The sequence below is a fragment of the Tachyglossus aculeatus genome, chromosome 25 (genome assembly GCF_015852505.1).
Source record: "Tachyglossus aculeatus isolate mTacAcu1 chromosome 25, mTacAcu1.pri, whole genome shotgun sequence".
Classification (NCBI taxonomy): domain Eukaryota; kingdom Metazoa; phylum Chordata; class Mammalia; order Monotremata; family Tachyglossidae; genus Tachyglossus; species Tachyglossus aculeatus.
In genome coordinates this window covers 21,947,203-21,970,024 of record NC_052090.1, presented here as the reverse complement: position 1 = coordinate 21,970,024, position 22,822 = coordinate 21,947,203, and the positions used below count along the sequence as shown (strand labels likewise).

The 22,822-nt window shown below is 45.4% G+C and overlaps 1 protein-coding gene across 2 annotated transcripts in view; it reads right to left on the bottom strand.

Annotated features, from left to right (window-relative positions):
- The window catches only part of DNAJC5B (DnaJ heat shock protein family (Hsp40) member C5 beta), a 39,169-nt gene that overhangs the window by 1,347 nt on the left and 15,000 nt on the right, over positions 1-22,822 (bottom strand). For both annotated transcript variants that reach the window (XM_038766730.1, XM_038766729.1), the window contains 3 exons: positions 18,441-18,568; positions 7,336-7,549; positions 3,966-4,143 (listed from right to left, as the gene is read on the bottom strand). In XM_038766730.1, coding sequence (XP_038622658.1) covers positions 3,966-4,143; positions 7,336-7,549; positions 18,441-18,547 — 499 coding nt within the window. In that variant the 5' untranslated portion in view covers positions 18,548-18,568. The remainder of the gene's footprint in view (positions 1-3,965; positions 4,144-7,335; positions 7,550-18,440; positions 18,569-22,822) is intronic.

Sequence of the window (22,822 nt, the reverse complement as noted above, 5' to 3'; positions counted from 1 at the left end):
TTGACTTCCTACAGTGCCTCAGGAGGCCAGTGGTAGATTTGGGACTAGAACCCAGGTCACTGACTCCCAGTCGAATGGTCTTTTCACTAATAATAATAATAATAATGGCATTTGTTAAGCACTTACTATGTGTGAAGCACTGTGCTAAACACTGGGGGGATACAAGGGGATCAGGTTGTCCTGCGTGGGGCTCACAGTCTTCATCCCCATTTTACAGATGAGAGAACTGAGGCCCAGAGAAGTGAAGTAACTTGCCCAAAGTCACCCAGCTGACAAGTGGCAGAGTGGGATTAGAACCCATGACCTCTGACTCCCAAGCCCGGGCTCTTTCCACCCTCCTCCCCTTACCTGGGCATATGCACCTGTACCCCCCCCCCCCAGCTGGTCACACACTCCTGGCTACTATCCCTGCTGGTGGAGAATTTAACCCCCAGGGTCCTAATGTATAATGTATGAAAGATGATAGTAATAATAATAATAATGGTATTTACTAGGCCCTTACTATGTGTCAAGCACTGTTCCAAGGGCTGGGGTAGATACAAACTAATCAGGTTGGACAAAGTCCCTGTCCCACATGGGGCTCACGGTCTTAATCCCAATTTTACAGATGAGGTAAGTGAGACCCAGAGAAGTCAAATGCCCAGGGTCACACAGCAGACGGGTGATGGAGCTGGGATTAGAACCCTGGTCCTTCTGATTCCCAAACTCTTGCTCTTATCTACTAGGCCACAGTAAAGATCCCCATAAAATGGAGAACCTGGCGGAGGGAAGGACAAGGAGAAAATTGTACAGGGAGGACTGTCATCATTCCACCGCCTTAGAGTTTCCCCCAGGGAGGAGACCCCTCCCCTGCTTTCTGAAATGTATCTGAGCCGGTTCAGGGAAGGCAATGTCAGCTCCCTGGTCCAGTAATCTCATCTCGGCCCTTAGCAGCACACATAGAGAAGCAGCCTGGTGTTAATGGATGGAGCACGGATCTGGGAATCAGAAGGTCATGGGTTCTAATCCCAGCTCTGCCACTTGTCTGCTGTGTGACCTGGGGCAAGTCACTTCACTTCTCTATGCCTCAATTACCTCGTCTGTAAAATGGGGATTGAGACTGTGTCCAACCCGAGTTGCTTGTATCCACCCCAGCGACTAGTACAGTGGCACATAGTAAGTGCTTAACAAATACCATAAATTATTATTATTATTATTACACAGTCGGTGTTTCCATTTCAGGGCAAAAGGCAGGAAGGGGATTTGATGTAGTCAAGGCTGGGTAGAAGCAGACTATCAGCCCTCCATACTTGGTGCCTGACTGAAGCTTTGGCAGGACAGGCTGGGAGAGGGAGGTGTGAGGGACGGTTTCAGACCCCTTACCTCTCTCGGAGTAATAAACACGGGAATGGTGACTAATGAATGTAGTGGGTAGACTAGCTTGGCTAGGAACAGGAGCCTAATTGCCTGACATACGGAGGCTCCTCAGTAGCCATGGAAGAGTTTGGCTTCTCTCAAGGTCAAGGGCAAAAGCTGTCAAAAGGCCTTTATGTGAAAGTGGAGTATTCCCTGGGATCAACTAAATGCAAGCTACCATTGTCTTTCCTTTGGAAATGGAGGCCCAACTTCTCTCTCCTTCTGACATCTTCCTCCAAGGAGGAGTCTGAAGTTTGGTTTGAAGGGAGGAAAAAAAAAGAGCCATCACAAGTCAGCTCAACAGTAGTCCTGTCCTTTGAATAAAAATCTCTGCTTGTAAAAAAAGGAGTCAAACCTCCAGAGAAATGTCCAGAAAAGAAGAATTCCCCTTCCCTTCTGGACCCAGTGATGGAATGGAACAGAAGCAGAACTTTAGTTAGTGGAAAAATCTGACCTCTGAAACGAAGTAGGGAATGTCTGTGACTCTGCCCCTGAAGACAGCCCAAGGCATTCAGATGAATTACCAGTTTTACTGATCACTCTGCAGGCAGAAGGAATTTGGCTCCTAGTGTGAATTCCGGTTCCAGGAAGGAAATCTGCTGCAGGGATGCTTACAGCAGGAGAACCGCCATTATCTGGGGGAGTTTTACTGACTCTTCAAGAAGGAAAAACCTACAGCTGCACAGAGAACTTTGAACTGGAACAATCCAGGACTTTCAAAGTTCAACACCTCAGCTGTGGGGTCTCCACCAGTAGGGCATGATACCAGGCAGTGGGGAAGGGGTCTCCCTCACCTCAGATGTGCCTACAGCACAGTGGGTAGAGCCGCTGAATGAAGTCACTCGCCTCATCAGTGAGGGAAGCATCAGATGACTAATAATAGTAATAATAATGGTATTTGTTAAATGTTTACTATGCGACAAGCACTGTTCTAAGCATTGGGGTAGATACAAGGTAATCAGGTTGTCCCATGTGGGGCTCACAGTCTTAATCCCCATTTTACAGATGAGGTAACTGAGGCACAGAGAAGTACAGTGACTTGCCCAAAGTCACACAGCTGACAAGTGGCGGAGTCGGGATTAGAACCCATGACCTCTGACTCCCAGTAAGCCGTGCTGCTTCCCTGAATGATTGTGGATTGCTGCTGGTTAGGGATTCATCATCAATCGTATTTATTGAGCGCTTACTATGTGCAGAGCACTGTACTAAGCGCTTGGGAAGTACAAATTGGCAACATATAGAGACAGTCCCTGTGGGCTCACAGTCTAAAAGGGATTCAGTCTGCATCCCTCCTGTTTTGTGTCTGGGAATGATCTAGCCCAGCTGCCCAGGCCTAGGGCTGAAGATCTGGATTTGCCCCAGTGGGCCGGGGGGATGGAAGTTGGGTCGCCGCTGCTTCTCGTGATGGTGCGGGAAATTCAGGGAGAGGACCTGGGGGCTCCCTGGACTGCTGGATTCCTCTCAACTGCAAGCTTGTTGTGGGCAGAGAATGTGTCTGTTTATAGCTGTATCATACTCTCTCAAGTACTTAGTTCCCTGCTCCGTACACAGTAAGCACTCAATAAATACGATTGAATGAAGAATGAATGACTGAAGCTCGTTGCGGGCAGGGAGCGTGTCTACCGACTCTGTTGTATTGTACTCTCCCAAGCACTTAGTACAGTGCTCTGCACACTCAGTAAGTGCTCACTAAATAGCATTGATTGATTGATTGATTCTCCAGGCCCTTCCCAACTTCAACTCAATAGTCCTCAACCGGAAAATACTATTAAAGGCCAGAATGCAAGGCAGCATGGTGTAGTGGGAAGAGCACAGGTCTGAGAGACAGGAGATCTGGGTCCTAGTCCCAGCTTGACCACTGGCCTGCTGGGTAACTTTGAGCAAACCAGTTAACCCCTCTGTGGCTCAGTTTTTCACCCATAAAATGGGACTGTAAGATCGTCTCTGGATTGTAAGCTCATTGTGGGCAGGGAATGTTTCTGTTATATTGTTATATTAGTATAACTTAGTACAGCTAGTATAGTGCTGTGCACACAGGAAGCGCTCAGTAAATACGATTGACTGTCTGACTGAATGAGACACCCCGCCCCACCAACATCTTCAATTATGAGCCCTGTTTGGAATAGGAACCATCTGCTATATTGTTATACTGCACTCTTTCAAGTGCTTAGTATAGTGCTCTGCATTCAGTAAGTGCTCAATAAATATGACTGACTGACTGACTGCTGTGATTAGACTGTATCTACTCCAGCATTTAACATGGTGTTTGGCCCAAAGTTAGTGCTTAATAAATACCGCATGAATGGTTGGGGGGGAAATGTAGTGAAATGATACCAAGCCATGGATGATGCCATGCCATGGCTATCTCTGAAAGAAGAAATGGAAAAGATGGATAAAAATCATCCAAGCATAATAGATAGGCTCAGGATGGGGCAAGAATGAAACTTTCAATTCTGAGGGGAATTTTTGTTGGTTTTTCTTTCTGCACTGTAACGGCCCCATCACCATGGTGCCAGGGCTTGCCCGAAATTGCTCAGAACCCAGAACTCGGCTACACTGTCTCACTGCACCTTTTTCCATGTCTGTCTTGATTTGCTCCTCCAGATCCTCGGGGGACACGTAGTAGTCGTCCTCCTCTTTCTCTCCTGAGGGTCTAGGGCGACACCTCCCGCAGCAGCCATTGCAGCAGCAGCACAGACAGCAGCAAAAATAGCAGCCCGTCAAAAGTCCGCAGAGGGCAAACAGGCCCTGGAAGGAAAGGAAGCCGAAAGAGAAACAGTCAGTGGGAGTTCCAGAGCTGAATATCGGTCTCTGAGTGCCTCTTAGAGTCATGATGGACCTCAGAGACCATAAGGGGTGGGCGGAAGGGGAGGGGATTCTGTTGTTGGGTCTCCCTACCCCTCATCATCATCATCATCATCATCAATTGTATTTATTGAGCGCTTACTGTGTGCAGAGCACTGTACTAAGCACTTGGGAAGTACAAATTGGCAACATATAGAGACAGTCCCTACCCAACAGTGGGCTCACAGTCTGAAAGGGGGGGGGGAGTCTAAAAGGCTCCCACAGCTCCACAGAAGCCCCAAAGATGGCAGGCCACATTGCCAGTAGCTCCTGCCCAAGCCCCCATGGGCATGATCCCCTCAGAAAGGAGATAGAGGGGTTTATTCACTGCCTGGAGGTAAAAGTAGGTCAGTTTGTTGTTCTCTGGAAACCCGGTTTATGCTAAAAGCCATAATTCAGGCAGAGGCCATCATCTTATTCTGTCCAAGGTAAGCAGAGTCCCCTCTGTATAGACTGAGAGAAAGTGTACCTGCAAGTCGTGTGTGTGTGCGTGTGTGCATGTGTGCAAGTGGGAGGGGGCACAAGCTTTCATGTGCATAAGTATCTTGAATAAATGGTAACTGTGGAATGTGTTGAGCGCTTACCGTGTGCCAAGCACTGAGATAGATACAAGGTGAGAAGATGGGACGCAGTCCCTGTCCCACATTGGGCTCACCGTCTAAGAGGGCGAGAGATCGGGTATTTAATCCCCATTTTTCAGTGGTGGAAACTAAGGCACTGAGAAGTGACACGCTCATCCAGCAGGCAAAGTAGTGGAGCACCCAGGTCCTTTGACTCCCGGGCCTGTGCTCTTTCCCCGAGGCTGCGCTGCTACTCGCACTACTTCTCACGCCAGGGCCACGTCCAGAAGTTTACCTGGTCCTGGCTTTCAGACATACTGACTGACTCCGGTTCCCTGGGGAGTGGGTGGGCCTCTATCGTCCCCTTTCAAGCTGAACTTGGGCCACATGGGAGGAATAACTGTCCATCATTTTGGGATTGGGCTTTGGCACACACAGTGAGTGGTGGGGTGAAAACAGGCCCATCTTGAAAGAGTTATTTCAGAGAATTAGCTCTGGAAACTTCTGTGTCGTGCTCACTGACTCCTTATTTATTTGTGTTCAAATGATATTTGTTAAGCGCTTACTAAGTGCCAGGCACTGTTCTGAGCGCTGGGATAGATACAAGCTAATCAGGTTGGACACAAGCTATGTCCCGCATGGAACTCAGTCTTAATCCCCATTTTATATATGAGGTAACTGAGGCCTAGAGAAGTGAAGTGACTCGCCTAAGGTCTCACAGAAAACAAGTGGCTGAGCTGGGATTAGAACCTAGGTCCATGCTCTATCCACTAGGCTGGTGAGGCATTGTGGTATTTTCCCAAACTGCCACTGGGAATTAAGTGCTTTATCCACAACCAACACATTCCTCTCTCTTACATCTCTATCTAGTCTCCAATTCCTGTCTTTTGATTTCAGGGCCTTTCACTGGATCCAAATTCTGTGGCTAGAAATAGCAGAGAGTAGTGATGATGAGTCTGTGAACGTTGCCACACTACAGACTTGAAATCATTAACTTTTAATCCCTATGTATTTTCTCCCCTTCATAAACATAAAACCACCCTGAAAACATGCCCATGGTATGGGCTGCTCGCACCATAATAAATCCCATAGGCAGCACAAAAGTGGATTCATTTGTCCCCAAATAAATGAGTATTTTGTCATCCATAAATTGCTTCATTTCATTCCATACATATCAATGCCAGACAATCGGTAGTAATTTTTAAACACTTGCAGTGGGCAGAGAGCTGTACTCAATGCTTGAAATGGTACATTAATTAGAAAACATAATCCCTGCCCTCAGGGATATTACAGTGGGGAGTTACCTCTTCCTCTGTACTGCTCAATTCTCTCTTTTTCTCATTTCCTCAAAATAGGCTCGATTTATCATCCACTCGGGGCTAGAGAAAGTGGTGGGGCATGGGGAGGAGAGAGAAGGGGTGACAGGGGGTACCTGAAGCCACAAGCAGAAGCCACCCCCAGTCTCAGACCATCTCCAGAGGTAGCTCCACACCACCCCTCCACCTGTGCCAGCCCAGGCTGCTCCGGTTCGGATCGGCAAGTGGATAATAATAATAATAATTATTATTATTATTATTATGGCATTGTAACACATAGCAGGGAGCTGGATTCACCCCATGCACGAGCAGCATTGCAAAATTCCCCTAGCTCCTCCGCAAACCCTGGCCAGTTCTGTACACACTCCCCTGGGTATGGTTGTGCCTTATATTCATATCTATAATTGATTTTTAATGCCTGCCTCCCCCTCTAGACTGTAAGCTCCTTGTGGGCAGGGAACATGTCTCCCAACTCCGTTATATTGTACTTTCCCAAGTGCTTAGTACAGTGCTCTGTTCACAATAAGTTCTCAATAAATACAATTGATTGATTCTGTAGCCCCTGCTATTCACAGCAAAGTACCTGGCTAAATTTGTCCTGTAATAATTTATTAGGCGGTTGTCATACAGATAGGATTTTTGGGTTTTCAGCCGTGAGTCATTTTTTATTTAGTCATTTGTGAAGGGAAAAAAAAAATTCAGAACTCACCTGGAGCCCTAGTGCCAAATATAATTAATGCCTTGAAGTGTTGGAGACATGTCGTTGCTTTAATTATTTGGCAAATTAAGAAACAGGAGAAAATTCCTCTTACAGCACATTTATCTTTTATTTTTTAATGGTATTTAAGTGCTTACTATGTGTCAAGCACCATTCTAAGCGCTGGGCTAGTTTACGTCAGACACGGTCTCTGTTCCTCATGGGGATCACAGTTTAAGAGGGATCCCCATTTTACAGATGAGGAAACTGAGGCCCCCGAGAAGTAAAGTGACTTGCCCAGGGTCACACAGCAGACAAGTGGCAGAGCTGAGAAGATTAGAACCCAGGTCCTTCTGATTCCCAGGCCTGTGCTCTATCCACTAGGAAATGCTGTTTCTCAGTGATTGAAGTGGAGCCTCCTGAGATTTTTTGCAATTTTAGCCCCTGCAGTAAACAGAGACCAGGAGGGTCTGCACCTTGTCAACTTTCAAGTCATTTCCAGATAGAGGTGGTGTGCTCTTACCTTTGCCCACCAGCTTGACAGCATGAAGTAGGTGTTCACGTTTTCCTCCCCAAATTGCTCGGCCACATACAGCCCCAGGGATCCATATTTATCATATATATTTCTCTTGGAGGAGTCCGTCAATATCGTATGGGCGTTGTTGATTTCCTTAAACTTTTCTGCAGCCTCTGGGTTGTCCAGGTTCTTGTCTGGGTGATATTTCAATGCCAGTTTTCTTGAACATGAAGAGGGAAAAAATTTATGCTTGGCATGAATGACCTAAAGATACATGGGAGAAGGAGTTGACCACCCTGAAGATCACGGGCAGTCTTAAACATTGGTAACTTTGAATATATAAAAGATAGAAAATATTTTGCCAGACTTCAGTGCAGTAAGGTAGACTTGGACAGATACACCATCATTGGCAATACATCTCTCAAACCATGAAAAATGTTCTCCATTTGCTGTTGGGGAAGCTCAAAAATGCTTAAGCGGAGATAATTTGTTTTTAGGGAGTCCTCACACCTGGACACTAATCCATAAGGAATACTGTGGATTAGAATCTGTAGGGTTGATCCTGGAGCAGAAGGAAAAGTGAGATTCTTTTTCTGTGACAACAGAAAATGGCTCTTGAGAATAGAAGCACGCAAGAGAACCACACAGACTAACAAGAATAGGTGGAATAATAATAATAATTGTGGTGATTTTTAAATGGTATTTGTTAATTGCTTAATATGTGCCCGGCACTGTGTTAAGCACTGGGGTAGATAATCAGGTAATCAGGTTGGACACAGTCCATATCCCACATCAATCAATCAATCAATCAATCATATTTATTGAGCGCTTACTATGTGCAGAGCACTGTACTAAGCGCTTGGGAAGTACAAATTGGCAACATATAGAGACAGTCCCTACCCAACATTGGGCTCACCATCTTAATTCCTGTTTCACAGAAGAGGTAATTGAGGCATAAAGAAGAGAAGTGACTTGCCTAACGTCACATAGCAGACTAGTGCCTGAGCCAGGATTAGAACCCAGGTCCTTCTGGCTCCCAGGACCCATGCTCAATCCTCTAAGCCACACTGCTTTTCTTAAGCATTTGTTAAGCATTTAGTAGTGCCACACACTGCACTGGAGTAGATACAGGATAATCAGGTCGGGCTCCCAGTGTAAGTAGGAGAGAGAACAGGTATTGAATCCCCCAGCTTGCCGATGAGGAAACTGATGCACAATAGAATGACTTATCCAAGGTCATCCAGCAGGTATGTGGCAGAGCCAGGATTAAACCACAGGTCATCTGATTCCTAGGCCTAGACCCTTTACACTGGGCCATGCTGCTTACCAATGTTGGTGGTATATGATTTATCCTGGATACCCACTGCTCCCACTGATCCTAAATGTGGTATTTCTTAAGCCCTTAATAGATGTCGAGCATTGCTCTAAGCGCTGCGCTAGATACAAGGTAACCAGGCCAGATAGAGAAGCAGCACGGCTCAGTGGAAAGAGAACGGGCTTTGGAGTCCAAGGTCATGGGTTCATAACCCCGCTCTGCCAATTGCCAGCTGTGTGACTTTGGGCAAGTCACTTCACTTCTCTGGGCCTCAGTTACATCATCTGTAAAATGGGGATGAAGACTGTGACTGTGACAGGACTGTGAGCCCCCCGTGGGACAACCTGATCACCTTGTAACCTCCCCAGTGCTTAGAACAGTGCTTTGCACACAGTAAGCACTTAATAAATGCTATCATTAGATACAGTCCCTGTCCCTATGGGGCTCATAGACAAGTTGGAGGGAGAGCAGGTACTGAATCCCCATTTTGAAGTTGAGGAAATTCAGGCCCAGAGAAATTAAGTGCATCGCCCAAGGTCACACAGCAGAAAAGTGGCAGAACTGGGATTTGAAGCCAGGCCCTTTGGCTCCCAGACCTGTGCTTTAATAATAATAATAATTACAGTATTTGTTCAGTGCTTACTAAGTGCCAAGCACTGTAAATACAAGGTGATCAGGTTGTCCCACGTGGGGCTCACAGTCTCAATCCCTATTTTACAGATGAGGTAATTGAGGCACAGAGAAGTTAGGTGACTTGCCAAAGGTCACACAGCAGACACGCGGCGGAGCTGGGATTAGAACCCACGACTTCTGACTCCCAAGCCCGTGCTCTTGCCACTAAGCCAATTGCTTCCCCAGTGTTTATCAGGTGTGTCCCCTTTCTGGTACTGACATGACACTGGCTGGGTTTACAGGTGTGTCCCCTTTCTGGTACTGACTTGATGATGATAATGGCATTTGTTAAGCGCTTACTATGTGCAAAGCACTGTTCTAAGCGCTGGACTTGACACTGGCTGTGTTTATGTCTGGTATTTTAGTTGGATTTCAGCTGAAGCTCTCTCCATCTCCACTCTCGTCGCCGAGTCCCGTGGCCCAGAAGTGGTGCCTTGTATACAGGGACCTGGTGGGGGACACAGTGACTCTGAAGTAAAAGGAAAAGGTCCAGTGAGGCCCAAGACTTCTCGAAGATGATCCCAGGGGCACCCTATCGAGGGAGGTTTCCAGTCCCCTCTAGCATAGCCCAGTATTCCAGAGGGGATATGGAAAAACTCCAGGAAACTGAGTGTATTCTGGGCAAACCCAGAGGGGACCCAGTGCAGCCCAGGGTGGTCAATCAACCAATCAATCAATCAATTAATCGTATTTATTGAACGCTTACGGTGTGCAGAGCACTGTATTAAGCACTTGGGAAGTACAAGTTGGCAACATATAGAGACAGTCCCTACCCAACAGTGGGCTCACAGTCTAAAAGCCCGCGGTATCTGAGCCCTGTCCTGTTTGCATTGGCCAAGCCCCTTTCAGCTGTCAGAATTTGGTAGGGGGTCTGAAACACTTCTTAGATGCATTCGACAGGGAGTCTTTCGAGTCACCATTTGAGCTTTCCTCTATCAATCAATCAATAGTACTTATTGAGCACTTACTGTGTGCAGAGCACTGTACTAAGCGCTTGGGAAGTACAAGCTGGCAACATATAGAGACAGTCCCTACCCAACAGTGGGCTCACAGTCTAGAAGGGGGAGACAGAGAACAAAAGCAAACATACTAACAAAATAGAATAGATAGGTACAAGTAAAATAAGTAAATAGGGTAATAAATAGACAGTAAACTCGTCCTCTAGACTGTAATCTCGTTGTGGGCAGGGAATGTGTCTGTTTACTGCTATATTGTTCTCCCCAAGTGCTTAGTACCGTGCTTTGCACACAGTAAGTGCTCAGTAATACGACTGAATGAATGAATGAATGAAAAGGAGGGAAGTGACACTGTCAAAGCGGTGGGCCCAAAAGATAATCTTGAACTAGTATGGCAGCCTATTTTTAATGGAAGGACTTGGGATTCAGGAAACAAATTAGCATTTGATAAAAGATTAATTAAAATTAATCCCAGAGCTTGAATCATCATTTTCTCGCAAACATTCACAACTTTTCCATTACATGTGAATCCCTCTGACACTTTCACTTATTCATGAGCTGCCTCTGTTTTCACCTGTAATTACTAATAAAGATGGGTAAAAACACCACAGGCAGGTTGGCCATAGATTGCTATGGTAATTGGGCTCGTTCATGTTCAGTAGGAAAGCAGTCCTGGCCTCACATTGCCTTGTTCTGGGGCAACTCAGCCCTTGAGGGACGGAAGAAGAGAGGAAAGTTAAACGCGGTAGAAGTGAAGGATAATAATGCTCTGAGTCACTCGAGCTGTTTATGAGCCAAAAAGTCCTTTGCTTTGGCAAAAATCAGGGTGGGGTAATTTCAGGTGGTGGAGGGGCCCAGGGGAACTGGAAGACTGCCCTCCCTCCCACACCCTTTTAATAATATTTGTTAAACGCTTAACTAGGTGCTAAGCACTTGACTCTTCTTCTAGACTGGAAGCTCTTTGTAGGCAGGGAACGTGTTTGTTTATTGTTATGCTCTACTCTCCCATTCATTCATTCAGTCAATCAATCAATCGTATTTATTGAGCGCTTACTGTGTGCAGGGCACTGTACTAAGCGCTTGGGAAGTACAAGTTGGCAACATATAGAGACAGTCCCTACCCAACAGTGGGCTCACAGTCTATTTGTTAAACGCTTAACTAGGTGCTAAGCACTTGACTCTTCTTCTAGACTGGAAGCTCTTTGTAGGCAGGGAATGTGTTTGTTTATTGTTATACTATACTCTCATCATCATCAATCGTATTTATTGAGCACTTACTATGTGCAGAGCACTGTACTAAGTGCTTGGGAAGTACAAATTGGCAACATATACAGTCCCTACCCAACAGTGGGCTCACAGTCTAAAAATAATGATGTCATTTGTTAAGCGCTTACTATGTGCAAAGCACTGTTCTAAGCGCTGGGGAGATACAAGGTGATCAGGTTGTCCCACGTGGGGCTCACAGTCTTAATCCCCATTTTACAGATGAGGGAACTGAGGCTCAGAGAAGTTAAGTGACTTGCCCAAGGTCACACAGCAGACGTGGTGGAGCCGGGATTCGAACCTATGACCTCTGACTCCAAAGCCTGGGCTCTTGCCACTGAGCCACGTATTCATTCAGTCAATCAATCAATCGTACTTATTGAGCGCTTACTGTCTGTGGAGCACTGTACTAAGCGCTTGGAAAGTACAATTCAGCTTCAAAGAGAGGCAATCCTTGCCCACAGTGGGCTCACAGTCTAGAAGACAGGCTCCCAAGTGCCTAGTGCAGTGTTCTGCACACAGTAAGCGCTCAGTAAATACGATTGACTAACTGATCTCCTTAACTCTGTTGTCCTCTCCCAAGTGCTTGGACAGTGCTCTGCACATAATAGGTGCTTAAATATCATGATGTTGTGGAAAAGCAGCTGCTTCTGGTCTTTTTTTTTCCCCATCATTCAGAACTGAGCCTGGATCCCTCACAGCTGAAGGGAATGATGGAGTTCTAGTGGAAAGAGCATAAACCTAAGAGTCAGGGAATCCGAGGTCTAATCTGGGCTCTGTGCCCTGGGGCTAGTCACTGAATTTTGTGGTACCTCAGTTTCCTCATCTGTAAAATGAAAATTCAGTGCCCGTTCTTCCTCCCACTTAGATGGTGGGAGAGGGACTGTGTCCATTCTGATTAACGGGTATCTGCCCCAGTGCTTAGAACAGTGCCGGACACACAGTAACCACAGAACGGGCTTGGGAGTCAGAGAACATGGGTTCTAGGCTCTGCCACTTGTCTGCTGTGTGACCTTGGGTAAGCCACTTCACTTCTCTGTGCCTCAGTTACCTCATCTCTAAAATGGGGATTAAGACTGTAAACCCCACGTGGGACAACTTATTACCTTGTATGTACCCCAGCGCTTAGAACAGTGCTTGGCATAGTAAGTGCTTAATAAATACCATAATTATTCATTGATTATTTCACAATAAAATATTTTAAAATATCATCAAGAGAAGGTAGTTTGGGCATGGGGACTAATTGGAACATGATGACTTGAGAAAATTGAGGGGGTCAAACGTTTGGTGATCTCTAGGGGAACAGGACAGGTTTAAGGGGAGGAGGTGTGTGGGAGAGAAGGCAGGTAAGGAGGTTGTGGTCAGATAGAGGGATTTCAGAGTTGGTGAGGGTATCATTCAGTTGTATTTATTGAGCGCCTACTGTGTGCAGAGCACTGTACTAAGCACTTGGGAGAGTACCATATAACAATAAACAGACACATTCCCTGCTCACAACGAGCTTATAGTCTAGAGGGGGAGACAGACATTAATGTAAATAAATAAATTACAGGTATGTATTTGTGCTAAAGGGCTTGGGGGTGGAGGTGAATAAAGGGAGGGTAGAGATTATACAGTGACTAGAGGTGATTAGAGTGACTGTATGTCCAAGTTGGTGAGTGGTCATGGTGGTGTGACGCAGAAGGTCAGTGGAGTTGAGGAGTGATAGAAAGCAAGCAGTAGACTGATCGTCAGAAACATCTATGTGGATGTTGAAGTCCCCCAGGATCAGTGTCGGGATGGAGAAAGGATCAAAATGGTTCAAAAAGTTGGAGTTGGGACCTGGGGGGCGGTAGATGACTGCGACTAGTATCTGGAGTGGGCAGATGCTATGAGCTTCAAAGGAAGGGAAAGAAAGGGATCGGGGAGATGGAATGGTATTTAAGCAGCACGGGGGAGCAAAAGGAAGCCAACTCCTCCCTCATTCGCAGTGGGAGTGGGTGAGGATGAGGCCCCCTTCTAGAGAAAGAAACAGGGGACACAGTGTCGTCTGGGGAGAGCCAGATCCAGTGATGGTGAGGAGGAGCAGGGATTAGGTCAGGAACAGGTCAAGAATGAAGGGAAGCTTCCCCATAATGGGCCAAGCATTCCAAAGGCCACACTTGGCTGAAGTTGTAGGGTAAGTGGTACAAAACCACAAACTTAGCTTATCTGCTGACCCAATTCAGATCTCTTCCTAAAGAGCTGTTTCCCTCTGCCAGGCTGCAAACTTCTGCCACTCCAGCCCCGCACGTCGGCGTGGACCCGGAGTCTGAGACCGAAAAGGAATTGTCAGTCTTAGTAGAAATCAGACTGTGAGAAAGTATGAGTTTTATAAAGCAGAGGAATATCTGCAGCAAGCACTGTACCGTGCTCACTGCCAGCAGCTTGGATTGGGCCCGCTCCCTGATCCAGAGCTGGTAAAGATGAGCTGAGAGGCTCCGGGACTTGAAGTTCTGGTTCTTTGAGTTGGCCCTGCTGCTCAGTGTCCCAAGCAAGCCACCACAGGTGACTGCAAAAATGCCCTGTAAGGATGTGGAACCCGTCTGAGAGAGTCGGCCCTTTCTGGTGCAAAACTGAATACTTTCCGAGAAACTAGGACATACCTAGTGGTTGCTCGATGCTTTGATCTGCCTGTGTGGGTTCTACTATAATTAAATAGCAGCAGGTGATGTAGATATTTACCAACTCCTCCAGCATCTAACCTCTGAGGGAAAGCAGTGATATGGTCATCCTTTGGAGCCTCACCGTTGTGGCGGGGTCTTCACTGAGAAGGACACCAGCCTCCGCAGGTTGAAACCAATAATGTATTTATTCAAAGGAATTCAGCTGTTGACAAACGGACAAGTGACCAGCTTTGTTCTCTGCTTCTGTCATATGTGCGTCACTCTGTGTTTGCAGTACTTCCTGCTTCCCTAAGAACAATCCTATCTTTTAGACTGTGAGCCCACTGTTGGGTAGGGACTGTCTCTATATGTTGCCAATTTGTACTTCCCAAGCACTTAGTACAGTGCTCTGCACACAGTAAGCGCTCAATAAATGCGATTGATGATGATGATCTCATGTGCATTCTCTCAATAACTAGCAGAAAGAACAGGAATCTAATCAAAAGACCCAAGGAGCAGTGTGGCCTAGTGGAAAGAGCACAGGCCAGGAATCAGAGGACCTGGCTTCTAATCCCTGCTCTGCCATGTGTGATCTTGGGCTAGTCCCTTCACTCCTCTGTGCCTCAGTTACTGTATCTCTAAAATGGGGATTCAATGCCTGTTTGCCCTTGTATTTAGATTGGGAGCCCTGTACGGGCCAGGAACTGTGTCTGACCAGATCATCCTGTATCTCAGCGCTTAGAACAGTGCTTGACACATAGTTAAGTGTTGAACAAATACCACAGTGATTGTTATTATTAATAGTAATAATAAACTGTTGCTCAGAGGACTTACTGTGGGACTGGAACAAGGTAAAATGTCTTCTCAAACCTTGTTACTAAGGAAAATATAATAACTAGGGAATTTATAAAAGCACTTACGAGGTGCCAAGGACTGTGCTGAGCACTGAATTAACACAAGGTAACTAGGCTGAAGCCAATGGCCTCTAGTTAGAATTGCTAATGGGAATCTGGAAATTCTTTCAATCGTATTTGACGCTTACCATGTGTAAAACACTGTACTAAGTGCTTGGGAGAGTACAATACAACAATAAACACATTCCTTCATTCATTCAGTCATATTTATTGAGCACTTACTGTGTGCAGAGCACTGTATTAAGCGCTTAGGAAGTACAAGTTGGCAACATATAAAGACATTCCTTGTCCACAGTGAGCTCACATGGAAGGCAGGACTGCAGGAAAGGAAGTTCTGAACACCAGAACGATCAAAAGGGGAACCTCCCTGCTCAGGGGCAAGCAGAGAATCAGGGGGCTTGCATAAGCACTCAATAAATACGATTGATTGAATGAATGAATGAATCTTCTCCCCTCCACCCCACACCTCCCCGCCCCAAGTTCCATGAAGGATTAATTGGGGTCAGTCTTCTGCCATCTGAAGAGGCCTGAGGAAAAGAGGGCTATGGGCCTCCACTTTGGGAAAGCCATTTTGAGACCAAGGGGAGGACCCAATCCTGTGTCGGAAAGATGGATTTTCAGCTGGGTACTTGTGTTGGGAACAAGTCATCATCAATCATATTTATTGAGCGCTTACTATGTGCAGAACACTGTACTAAGCACTTGGGAAGTACAAATTGGCAACATATAGAGACAGTCCCTACCCAACAGTGGGCTAAGTCCTGAAGCTTGTGGACAGGACTCTCTTTCAATTGTTTTTTTTTCATACCCTACTCTGTTTGTAAATATTTTTTTGTACACATCCCTGGATTAGAGTGACTATAAGCTCCCTGTAGACAGAGAACATGTCACTATCATACTTCCTACTTCCCTAGTACAGTGCATGGCAACCGATCAATCAAATACTCTAAGAGGGACCTCAATAAATACTAATACTACTCCAAGAATAAACCAGATCTTTGGGTTCCAAAAGATGCCCCAAACTCCATCCTTGGGTCTCTTGTGTGACTTGTTTCTTGCGAGGGAAACACAGGTGATGTTGAGCATTTTGCCCAGTTTTTTCCCATCCTCTCCTCTGGAAGCATTAAAGCCAAACCCAGCTCGGTTCCAGGAGTGTCACCCAGCCCAAGAAATACTGACTGCACATCAGTGTAAATGGAGCAAACTTTGAGTGAAAGAGTTAGTGATTTTATTGTATTTTACTAGGATTTAATTTCACTATATTACAACCACTTTGAGCCAGATCTGAATATAAGAATGGTATTCTCAGAGGGTTTTCAGCCTGCTCATACATTTTGAATAACTGGCAGAATACAAATTTGTCATTTAAGTGGATGCGAATGCCTCTAGCAGCATACTATTACCCTAATCAGCTGAAAAATAATATTTGCGTGATATTAGAACAAAATTAATAGCACGACACTGATTACATGAAGTGGCTTTATGTTGTAGTTAATAAAGCTTACAAACAACACAGCATAATTAGCACCTTAATTAGAATATGACCTGTAATTTTAGTTTTTAACAAGTAATAAAAGCAATTATAAGTCACATTCACTTGCAGAAATGAAACGGGAAATGGATTTTTAAAATTACAGTGTTGTTGCCCTTTGTCGGGGTCTGTTGGTCTGAGAATGCTCCTCTGGAGGAATTGATGTCCTTAGCCCAGTTCCCTTAAATCTACTAATGATAATAATGGTACTTGTTAAGTGCTTATTATGTGACAGGCACTATACTTAGTGCTGGGGTGGATACAAGCAAATCGGGTTGATCATAGTCCCTGTCTTGTGTGGGGCTCACAGTCTGCATTTTAAAGATGAGGGAATTGAGACCCAAAGAAGTGCAACGACTTGTCCAAAGTCACACAGTAGACAAGTGGTGGAGGCAGGATTAGAACCCACCACTTTCTGACTTCCAGGCCTGTCTTCTATCCACCATGCCACGCTGCTCTCCCATCTAAAATCACTGTTGTATTTATTTAGCCTTACTGTGTGCAGAGCACTGTACTAAGTGCTTGGAAAATACAATTCAGCAATAAAGAGAGACAATCCCTGCCCACAACGGGTTTACAGTCTAGAAGGGGGAAGACAGACTTCAAAATAAGTAAACAGGCATCAGTAGCATCTATAGAAATAAATAGAATTATAGATACAAAGACATCAAAACAGGTAGACAGACATTAATATAAATAAATAGAATTATAGATGTGTATGTACATATATACACAAGTGGGGCAGGGATGGGGGTAGAGCAAAGGGAACGAGTCGGGGTGATGGGGAGGGGAGGGGAAGCTGAGGATACTGGGGGCTTAGGCCGGGAAGGACAGAAAAATGAAAATCTTTCATTTTTCTGGGGCACTGAATCTTAACAAAGCTACCCTCTTGGGGAGTCCACTGTGGTCTTCCTTCCCGGTGAAAAATAAAACTCAGCGGCCAAGTCCATTGAACTGACCCAGATCCTTCTTTCCCCTTATCCACCTCCCCTTAGAAAGCTCCCACCAGTTCAGGAAGAATAATGTGGCCCCTTTGGCATATCTGCCTAGTCAGGTCTGGGAAAGCAATGAAAAGCTTAAATCCACAGTATTCACTAATCAATAATTTTGAATCGTAGGGTGCTTTTGAAACATTTCCGCAGAACTCCCAGATCATCTTCCAGGCGAGGTAGAACCAGGCAGCCTTTATCATTCTTATTTAACAGATGAGAAAACTGAGGCTCAGAGAGCTGAAGGGACTGGCCCAAGTCAAATAATTGCAATGAAGTGGCAGTACGACTGTATCAAAGCCTCAATCAATCAATCCATCATATTTATTGAGCACTTACTGTGTGCAGAGCACTGTACTAAGCATTTGGGAAGTACAAGTTGGCAACATATAGAGACAGTCCCTACCCAACAGTGGGCTTACAGTCTAGAAGAACTCAAAGCCTCAAAATAGTTGTAATGCTGAGTAGAGAAGGAATAAAACTGCAAATTCAGATTTGGCACTTATGTCAATTCTGAATCATTCTTCTGGAGGGATATAAAAACAAGCCCTTAAACTGACTGGGGTTATAGGATTCCTTCTCTAAACCAGGTGAACAAACTTGGGTCAGGTTGAATGAGAGGAGGGGCACAGAGGGGCAAGCGAGCCTCACTAACCAAGATGGGAGTCAAGAAACTAAAGCGATTACAGACATGCACCCAGTTGTGGCTAGTACAGGCTGGGGTGGGGCCCATTCGTCCGAGGAGAGTCTGTGTTTGTTATCTGAGGAATGCTGTGGAGGCCTATTTTTTTTTCCATCGGGGGACACATCCAAAACGGGGAACACCAGCTTTCCCCTTCATCCATACCTGTAGGTTTTCTTAATTTCTTCGTGGGCCGCTCCCTTCTGTAGGCCGAGAATCTCATATAGCGCTTCGCCAGATGCCGACAGAGCCCTCTGTCTTTGGTCGGCCATCTTATCAGTGCATCCCCAAGCCTGCAAAACCAGAGGAAAAGAGCTCACCACAGGGGTGACATCCCCCAGGCCCGGCCTTCTGCGTCATAGTGGCCATCAACTCTTGCTCCTGGGCGAAGCGCATCTGGTGCTGGTGGAAAAAGCAGCGGCAAGGATATCTGCGCCTCAACCCAAGACAGAAACTTTAGGCTGGGAAGCAAAATGGTCAGGGCTATAATGATCAAGAGTCTGTGTAGGATGGGGACTGTGGCTGATGCGACGATTTTGTATCCAACCGAGCCCCTAGCACAGTGCTTTGGTAGACTGAAAGTGCTTAATACGATAATTAACTGAATTGAGAAATATGGTAGATTTGGAATGACAGGGAGCCAATCTAGATGATTCAACCAAAAAGTGGATTTTAAAAAAATAATCCAAACCAGCCGTAACCGTGGCCTTCATTTTGCAGGATAATGGGGCTAACTGTTTGCTTAGCTTTGGCTGTGACTTATCTTCAATCCACTTCTCCTTCACATGCCACAGAAATCATCACCCCAGGGAGCCTGACCAGATTCCCTCCACCCCCCACCCTCCCCAAGCAAATCAGGTGTCTGTGGGACATGTGTGGACACCTCTCTTTCCCACCCACTCCATCACAAGATGGCTTGAAAGTTTCCCATTGGCTCCCTAGCAGGATTAGAAAGTGCCCCCCACTTCCCACCCGACTAGTTTTCTCCCCAAACCATGATCCATAGTGGAGCCACCTTAGTGGCCAAAATGTGTCATCAGTCACCCTTTGGAAGAGCGGAGGGAGATGCCCGGACTTCCAGCATGGGTTCTTAGCTATAGTAGTTCTAGAAATCCCCCCTAAACCCTTCAGATCTACTATGGTGATGCAGGGAAGCCTGTCTTCTTTATCCCAATTTCTGGATTTGGTGGTTCACTAATCAGTCAATCCATGGTATTAATTTTTTTACTGGTATTTGTTAAGCACTTACTACGTGTCAGGCGTTGTCCTAGACACTGAGGTGGATACAGGATAAACAGGTTGGGCACAGTCCCTGTCCCACCTGGGGCTCACAGTCTTAATCCCCATTTTACAGATGAGATAACTGAGGCACAGAGAAGTGAAGTAGCTTGCCCAAAGTCACACAGCAAGTATGTGATGGAGCCAGAATTAGAAACCAGGTCCTCTGCCTCTCAGGCACATGCTCTTTCCCCTAGGCCACACTGATTCTTTATTTATGTCTGCTTATTGAGTGCTTGCTTTATGCAGGGCACTGTACTAAGCATTTGGGAGACTGCAATACCAGAGAGTTAGAAGACACAGTCCCTGCCCACAAGGAGCTTATGGTCTAGAGGGGGAGACAGGCATTAAGATAAATAAATAAATGACATATTCATTCATTCAATCGGATTTATTGAGCACTTACTGTGTTCAGAGCACTGTACTAAGCGCCTGGGAAGTACAAGTTGGCAACATATAGAGACAGTCCCTACCCAACAACAGGCTTACGGTGATGTGGGGCTGAGGGTGGGGGGAATATTAAGTGCTTAAAAGGTATAGATCCAAGTGCAATTTTGTTAATAATGTGCATCTAGCTTTACTTCTGTTTATTCTGATGACTTGACACCTGTCCACATGTTTTGTTTTGTTGTCTGTCTCCCCCCTCTAGACTGTGAGCCCGTTGTTGGGTAAGGACCGTCTCTATATGTTGCCAACTTGTACTTCCCAAGTGCTTGATACAGTGCTCTGCACACAGTAAGTGCTCAATAAATACAATTGAATGAATGAATGAGTGAATTCAGAAAGGAGAGAAGGGAAAAGAGATCTTGGGGAAGGCCTGTTGGAGGTGATGTGATATTAATAAGGCTTTGAAGGTAGGGAGAGTGATGGTCTTTCATACAGGAAGAGGGAGGGAGTTTGAGGCCAGAGGGAGGTAATAAACAACGGGTCAGCGGTGAGATAGATGTGCCCAAGGTACAGTGAGTAGTTTAACGTTAGAAGAGCAAAGTGTGTGGGCTGAGTTGAAGTGTGTGGACTGAGTTGTAATAGGAAATCAGTGAGGTAAGAGGGGAGAGGGCGAGCTGATTGAGTGCTTTAAAGCCAATGGTAAGGAGTTTCTTTTTGACACAGAGGTGGATGGGAAACCACTGGAGGTTCTTGAGGATCTAGGGAGATGAGCAGAGAAGAGACCCTCTTTGCCTGAAACTCTGGGACCTCCAAGGAAAGTCTTATTCATGGCAGGGGATTCTCACTCTTCACTTCCCTCTTTTCCTTTCCCTTTCAGTTATTTCCTTGGACCATTTTTGAAAGCTTAAAATCTGTGCATGTTTTGGGACTTTCTAGGTTACACTCTCTGTTGTCAAGGTGATGTGGGTGCAACTGAAGACGCATGAGTATTTTTCTTTTCCAGTAATAATAATAAGGATGATGGTGATAGTAACTGTCGTGTGTGTTAAGTGCTTACCATGTGCCAAGCACTGTACTAAGTGCTGGGGTAGATATAAGATATGTCAGTCACATAGGGCTCACAGGTTGGAAAGGAAGTAGACACAGGCTTACAAGGAAACAAAACAAAATTACCGGCTTCTCAGGTGTATTTAAGCACTTACAATCCCAAAAGCAGGGATCGAAAACAAGGAATATTTCCAAGTGTGTAAACGTTTTCCTTTCTTGTGTCTTTTCATTTCTCTCTCCATCTTTCTTAGCGTGGTTGACACTTATTAACTTTCCATTTTGGTCTGAGTGGTAAATGTAAGGTATTTTTACTGCTTGCCCCCTCCCAATGTATTTGAAGTCATTTTTTTCCTGAAGACAGAACTACATGATTAATAATAATAAAGAGTAGTATTTGCTGAACGCCCACATGGCACGTGGTATATTGGATAGAGCACGGGTCTGAGAGTCAGAAGGTCATGGGTTCTAATCCCTGTTCCGCCACTTGTCCTTTTGCAAGTCACTTCACTTCTCTGTGCCTCAGTTACCTCATCTGTAAAATGAGGATTAAGACTGTGAACCCCATGTGGGACAGGGACTGTATCCAACCTGATTACCTTGTAATTACCCCGGTACTTAGAACAGTGCTTGGCACATAATAAGCGCTTAGCAAATACCATAATTATGATTATTATTTCACTATACTAGGTACTTGAGGAGTACAGAACCGTGGCACTCTCTCAGTCCCTAAGAAGCTTACATTTTAAAAGAGGAGACAAACATAAATACTTAGAGCCAGAATAGTCAAAATAGATGATTGAATGAACATGTATACACACGGATGCTGAGGATGGGTAAAAATACATTTATAAGTGCTAGACTTGGTGGTAAATTATAAGTAATAGTTTAGGTTGCAGGGAGGTTATCTGTGGAAAGCTTGTTAGAGGAAGGATTTTTAGGAGAGTTCTGAATGTGGGAAAGCTACGGCCTGTTGGATCTGGGGAGGGAGTTCCAAGCCAGGGGAACAGGGTGAGCAAAAGGACAGAGTCAGGAGGAATCGATCAATAGTATTTATTGGGTGCTTACTGTTAGCAGAGCTCTGTGCTGAGCACTTGGGAGAGTACAGTATGACAGAGTTGGCAGGCACATTTTATAGTCCAGAGGAGAAGCTGAGAGCAAGATCCAGCTAGAATACTGGCTTGGGAAGAATTAACACAGCAATTTGGAGAATCGTAGATGCAGAAATTAGGTAAGATGAGGTGAGTTGGTCTAGAGCCTTAAACCTGATTGTGAAGTGTTTTGGAGACATACGGGAAGCCAGTGTTTGAGGAGAATAGAGATGATACGGGCCAAGGCCATTTGTTTTTAATGAGATGCAGAAGGCAAGAACGTTGCTTTAGATTTAAGGGGCCAACTTGAATCTACTGGAACTGTCTGATGCTGTGGACCCTTGGACTGTAAGCTCATGGTGGGCAGGGAATGTTCTTACCAACTCTGTTGTACTGTACTCTCCCAACCACTTAATACAGTGCTCTGCACACAGTAAGCACTCAATAAATTTGATTGATTGTTCCTCATACAGTAAGTGCTTAGTAAATACCATTGATGGATTGATTGAAAACAGTTTATTGCTGCTCTTTCCATTTCCTTCCCATAGTTCTCAGACACCTTTCTCTCTGGCTGATTAATTTTCCCATCAAATCCCACCCCGGTGGAAGATGAGTAGAAGAAAGAACAATGGCAATTAATTGGCCAGCTTTGAAGACTGGGCTTTCAAATTCCCTACTGCTCCCCCATCCTAGTTGTTGCCCTTGAAATTCTACCCTTCATACATTATTGATTTAGGCTTCATTTAG